General features: G+C 53.0%; 1 protein-coding gene across 1 annotated transcript; it reads right to left on the reverse strand.

The window, feature by feature from the left end:
* Positions 1-4106: 4106 nt before the first annotated feature.
* On the reverse strand, positions 4107-4987 carry BZA05DRAFT_403810 (uncharacterized protein). Its single transcript, XM_051484239.1, has one exon. It carries the CDS (start codon positions 4764-4766, stop codon positions 4209-4211), a length of 558 nt encoding a protein of 185 aa, XP_051337798.1. The 5' UTR covers positions 4767-4987; the 3' UTR covers positions 4107-4208.
* Positions 4988-6561: the final 1574 nt, after the last annotated feature.

Raw genomic sequence — 6561 nt, forward strand, 5'->3', positions numbered from 1 at the left:
CCTCCTCCTCATCGTCCTCCCCATCCGTATCCCACTCCCAGTCCTCCTGGTCCACTCCACCTCACCCCTCCTCCTCGTCCGTATCCTCCTCATCCTCCCAGTCCCAGTCCTCCTGGTCCTCTCCCCCTCCCTCCTCGTCCATCCCCATCCCGTCCTCCTCCTAGTCCTCCTCCTCGTCCTCCCACTCGTCCTCTTCCTCGATCTCAATCACCACCTTCTCGGCGCCTCTCTTCTCGTCGGTACCAACCTCCATTTGCTCGGCGGTGTCGGCGGTGGTGGTGGCGTCGGCTTCGGCGGTGGTGGTGGCAACGGCTTCTTCCTCGACCGTAGAATTGACGGTGAGGAATTTACCCCATAAAATCGAGGTCTGGAGGGTCTCGTAGCGAATGATGATAATGTCGTGCATGGTGTTTGACATTGGGTGAATGGTGGGATAGGGTTTGATTGGTTTTATTTGGGACTTTCAGGGAGAGGTTTGTCGTGCGGTTGGTGGTGTGGGAGGAAGAAGGGGGAGGAAGAAGGATAGAGGAGAGAGAGGAGAGGGCCGACAAGGTGCTTGGAACTCAATCGCCGTTGAGAGTCGTGATTGAGGCTTGTCGCTGCCGTCGAGGCGTATGAAGTCACTCGTGTAGAGAGTGATTTCATATGAAGCGCTGCGTGAGAACCATGCAATCTAGATTCCATAATCCTCGATGAAATTTGGTATGTAGCGATTTTACGCAACGAGATCACCAACCCCATATCTCTAAAGCTTTTCTGTTTAGTCAGTACTTGCTTGCGACTTATCTACCAACCTAGGTAGATCATGGCAATGTGGCAGCTTGTGCAGTTCTCCGATGTAGATACCCCCGGCATCGAAAATAGGATCCCGACTACAGAGTATTTCAAATTATGTCAGGTACATACATACATCGAGTATCGTAGAGTACGTACGGCTCAAAAGCGTGCCCGTCGGACGGAACACAAATAGCATCGCGCTGTGTCGACGAAGATGTGATCGTGAAGGAGTTTTTGAATCATACTCGCATCTAGCCAATATACATTATGGCGGCGTGCATTTTGCACACTTTCTCGTCCTCAGGCGGTCCTTCCGGATATCTTACACCCTCCGATCTCGATAACCTCGTGGGTTCGGACCGATTGATATCCCATGTCTCGCCCCCCCTCCACCTTTTCCTGACCCGCGCCCATCTGCTTTCTGTTGGCGATAACTAGCAGCAACTGTGAGAGCCCAACTACTATCTTGGTACTCTCGTTGTTGCCCACTACTCTACTCTTGTGCCCTCGCACCGTCTAGTTGGAGTAGTTCTTCTTCCCATCCCATAACATAGTACACAACACAACAAAAATCCTCAGTCGCCACGATCAACTTCCAACACTTTCCTCTAGACACTTAAGTATCTACCCGGTAGATCCGGCCATGTGGAGCTCGACGGCGGGTGTCTGACGTCTAGGGGGTTCGGAAATCCATCCATCCGCACATCTTCATATTGCTGCACCCGAGGGTCGCCGATGAGCTCTAGTCGGACACCCGGCTCCAGCGGCTCAGAGCGACAACAATGGCGTCGGACCATGCCTTTCACGCATTACCATCCGGCGGGAAGGAAACCCTCGGTACTTGTGTACAACTTGCCGTCTCCGAGGCAGAAGTTATCATCGCTGTTGCCTATTGTATCTCCGCGTCCCGTATCGCTTCCGTGGGGCCACTGCTCGAGCCGTCCGGAAGAAGGTACGAACTTTTTCAATCGTGGAAGAGATACCCACGAACTTCCGAGCCTGTAAATCATCATGAAATACTTAGAAAACTACCGGTAGAGAAGGACATACATGTCTGAATAGGTATTACGATCGATTGTCAGAGGACTTGGGCCGAAAAGGTTATCCAAGATGGTGAACGGTTTTGCCGTAACATAGCAGTCAACTGGAAGCGACGGATGAGAGACACGAGGATAAGATGAAGGATGAGAACATAGGTACTATCGAGCAGTCATAGGTATCGGGCAGTCAAATGAGAGAATAGCGGATAAGGATTGAAGGAAGCTACGATTGTTATTATGTAGACAGAGAGGTATGTGAGATGGAAATCGAAGTTTCTAAAGTGACCTCAGGCTCGTAATAATCTATAGTAATAGTCACCACATTGTGGCTTCGATCAAAACTGTTTATGAAGTATAATTACGAGTGAGAGGCAGTGAAGGTCTGTATAGTATCATGGCGAATCGCGAGTTGCGCCGGAGTGTGTATCTAGAACCTATTCTGTGCCACAAGCACCACACAGATCTAAAAGTTCTTAGAAAACATCAACAGTGCGGCTACAACCCTCCAATAAAGACCTTTCAATATCAGCTGATTTTCAGAGGCTTTCCAGTTGCTTAGGTAATTCCTCAGAGGTTTCGAAGCACTGCTGTTGTGGTGAAAGTCGACTTTAATATCTAGGGATTGTAAGGTGAGCTTGAAGACGGGGCGCAAAGATCTCTCACAGCACTTGTGCCGGCCGAGTCCGATCATTGCCCGGATTACCCCAGATCGATTGCAATTTGCTCTCGACATTGACGACTGTCTCCAGCTTTAGGATGGGACAGTTCACATCGATCCATTAACCGTGGTTTCTCTATGTATACACATGTGTCGCTTTATCGGTCGTACTGAACTATGCATACTACTGCTCAGCCTTGCTCCAGCGGAAGCGGAAGTCGGACCACGTGGGTCACGACACGAGTGGAAACGTGTGAGAATGAGCGACCAGCGTGAGGACGGCCGCCCACTTCCCGCGCCCTCCGCCTGACCTGGGTAACCGCGGATCACAGGATGAATTGAAAGACGCGCCGACAAGTCTTCTACTTCCGCTCCTCCTCGTCTTCCGCTGCCTATGTATGTAAGAAGCCCCACGCACCAAACCAAACTTAAAGTTGCGCACGAACCCCGCGAGTGATATGGATGTCATCCTACGATACTCTATTCATAACGGCACCCACCCGGCGGCCATTTACCTAGGTACCATGTAGATACTATTATTATACCATACCATCATTCTATCTCAAATCCAACTGTGAAAACAACGTAAACCAAATCCCTTCCAGAACCCTCGTCCGCGTTGCCTACTGAGAGAGCTGCCAACTTACCAGAGAGGAGTCGGAAGGACCAATCTATTCAAATTAATGCCATTGCCTTGGCCCATACGTGAGTCCCAGCCGGCTAAATACCACAAGCCTACCCACTCAGAGTACCTGGTTAGGTGGAACTGTGGAACTGTGGAACTGTGATGGGTATCTAATGTTTTTTTTTGCCTACCGAACCAACGAACGCTGAAGTCGTTACTCTGCTCGGGGCCTCAAAAGTGCCCCCACTCCCCACTAACCTAGATTCTCTAGATACCCATGCCACAATCAATCAAGCAATCAAACCTCCCTCATATTGTATTGTACTCTACAATACAATACAGTCAATACCTTCTGTCCCAAGTCAGCCGCACATTACCAATAAACACCAATACTCAGCCGCCACTCCCTCCCCCCCCAGTGCCCACTCCCATCCGAAACGGCACCATTCCCGGCGATCGGTTGTTGTTGGAGGAGAAGAAGAAGAAGCAAAAACACAAACCACGGCAGCGTTAATTTTACGGCAGGTACTCCCGCGCTGTGCCACTGCCACCGTCAGCGGCATGGATTCGGCAGGGAGTCGGCAGGGTTTTCGCGCGTGCCGCTGACAGCGCTTTGGTCTCTTCTCTTCTCTTCTCTTTCAAGACTCAGTCTGGTCTGGTATGGTATTTTCGCTGCATTTGGGTTGTTCGTGGAATCTGTAGAATATGTAGAGTATGTACCGACGGTATGCATTTGCACGAGGTTGGGTTCGGAATGAGTGCGCGCGCAAGTTTGTGGATCCTCGTAGGGCAGATTAGTGGGTGGGACAAAGCGTAAGGCGACAAGGCGACGGTTGGTTGGTGCAGGGGACCGAGCGAGCCAGTGACATGTTTGCCCGAAGCTTGAGCTCCGTCTTGTCGGTACTTAGATCTATGATAGTATCTGGATACGGGGGTTTCGGGAATGGATGGTTTGGTTATTTGTTTACGGTGATATCAAGAGTCACTTCACAAATCATGGGCACCGTTTTTAGACAACATTAACAATTACTATTTCCACCGCCAGATCAGAGAGCCATCTATCTACATTCCTCATAACACAAAAATACGCTGGAGCACCAGTAGATATCTAAGCGAGCATCATACCAGCAGCGACAACACCGAGCACGGTGAGCATGCCGGGGAGGACATGGCCAGCGCTGCCCTCAGGAACAGCCGAGGGGACGGCCGAGCCGGAAGGCTTGGGGTTGCCAGTGGAGTTGCCGGAGGCGGAAGGCGCGGCGGAGACTGAGGCGACGTATGAAGGGGTGATGTAGGAGGGGTGGAAAGTGGTGGGGACGGGGGTGGCGACGAGCGCGGAGGTGTCGACGGGGGTCTCCTCGGGGGCGTAGGTGCTGGCCACGGGGGTCTCCTCGGGAGCGTAGGTGACGGGAGTGGTCTCGACGGTGTAGGACGACACGACGGGGGTCTCGACGGGGTAGACGACGCTGCTGGTGGTCACCTCGGGGGCGTAGGTGGCGACGGGGGTCTCCTCGACGACGGGGTAGGCGACCGCGGTGGTCGGCTCGACGTAGCCGGGGCAGCCGATCACGGTGGTCTTGATGGGAGCGCGTCCACCGCCGCAGTCGAGGTAGGCGAGGGCAGGCGTGGCCGCGATGACCGCAAGGATGACGTGGGAGAACTGCATTTTGATTGTTGTTGTTTTGGGGGGAGGTTTTGTTTTTGTTTTGTGTTTGGTATTTGCGTTGAGCGAGTGGACGACGGTGAAGTCTGAAGTTGAAGGTTGGAAAGAATGAGTGGCTTGTGTGAACGAGTGACGACGAGCTTGAAGAACCAACAAAACTTTTCCGGCGGAAGTGCCTGGATTTTATATCCAGTTCCCCCCCTCGTCCCCCACCCGCATAGGAAAGGGGAAATGCATCAGTCATCGGTTATTCTGATCTCCTTCATCCCTCCCCTCGTGATATCTGCAACCGCCACACACGGTAGGATGCCGGGGGGTGGGCACCGAGTACGGTGGTTGGTACAAGCAATTGCAGCACTTTATTAGACTGACATTTCGACAACACGATTGGCAGAGATTTTCGGTGATTAGGCCCGAATGGGATCCGTAACATGGGAGGATGCCTCAAGTTTGACGGGCTAATGTGCTTTAGTTGGTTTCCCCTGAATATGTGGCGATCTTCTGGGGGGCGAAAAAGGCTTGCTAGGATCGATATCCGCCCGGCGCCGTGCGTGTGGGTGTGTTTACTAATAAACACCCCCCTCTAGCGATGCAGCACTAGAAGGAGCAAAGGCCGACCGGACTGCTGAAGTGTATTATGCTTCGGTTGCGGATACCCGTGCTTACTCGCCGTAGGACCGTAGAGTCACCGGTGAGCTTCCGGAGTACTACTCTAACGGTAGTTATCTTCACGATGGAAGCGGAGCACGAGGGCTATCAGGAGAACCGCTCGTTCCTAGAGTTGATGTAGGGTAGAGCATCAATTCATGATAAACAAAATAGCAACAGCTTCCGCTTGGAGCGTTAGTCCCAGTTTATCCCGGCAAGAACCCAAGTCCAACAACCAGGCAGGGCATGCCTGTTTCACCCGCAATTCCCTCTTTCTGGCCCGGATCTTGGCCTCTCTGCTGCCTGTGTAGAGATGTAGCGAGGAGGCGTCAAGGTCTCTGTGCGAGGATGCCGTTTGCGGTTCCGAGATGGGCGAACGAGGAAGGAGGAGGAGCGGACAGGAGATGACTCTTCATATAGTCGTCGTTTGGAGGGGAATTGTGGACTGGGCCCGACGGGGTGCCGATACATATCCTATACAATCGAAATACGGAAGGACTGGCTCGTGTTGCACGTCGAGAATATTGAGAATGCCGTGCGCAAATTCCAGGAGCCGTTGGTCGCTGTTCCTCTAACAAAGGCACCGTGTCGTAGCATAGGGCGAGGTATCGCTATCCCGCCCCAGACGGGCCGCTTCCCGGGCCAGGCCCGTTCGCGATCGACCTTGGACACCGAATAGTCCGCCATCATTCCTCGGACCCAATCTAAGGTCCCAAGCCTCTCTCCCTCCCATCATCCAACCCGAGCCTCTCCCTCCCTCCCAACTGCTATCAACCTCCGCATCCGCCCTCTTTCCCACCGTCTCCCCCGCTCACTTGCCCATCAGCGCAGAGTGATTCCCCATGACTCCCCCATGACTCCTCCAACCATCCATCCATCCAGCGTCCAGCGGGGGGCCCTCGCCAACACCAACACCAACGCAGTCGATTCCGTCCTCAATCTCGATTCCGCACATAAACATCTGCGCGCTGATGTAGGTATGTAGGTAGAGTAGGTAGAGTGTGTATCTCCGCTCCCCAGAAATCGAAATCGAAGATCTTCCTGTGTCTGCGCGCGTGCGGTTGTCTATGTATGTATGTCGTGTGTCGTGTGTGTCGTGTGTGGGGGGAGAGAGGAGGAAGGAGAGAAACACCACGTCACTCGCGATGCG

Source organism: Tricharina praecox, assembly GCF_024521635.1.
Source record: "Tricharina praecox strain CBS 144465 chromosome Unknown BZA05scaffold_19, whole genome shotgun sequence".
Classification (NCBI taxonomy): domain Eukaryota; kingdom Fungi; phylum Ascomycota; class Pezizomycetes; order Pezizales; family Pyronemataceae; genus Tricharina; species Tricharina praecox.

Bases quoted from the DNA above. Each gene is read 5' to 3' on its own strand.
- BZA05DRAFT_403810 (XM_051484239.1), bottom strand. From the start codon at position 4,766: ATGCAGTTCTCCCACGTCATCCTTGCGGTCATCGCGGCCACGCCTGCC.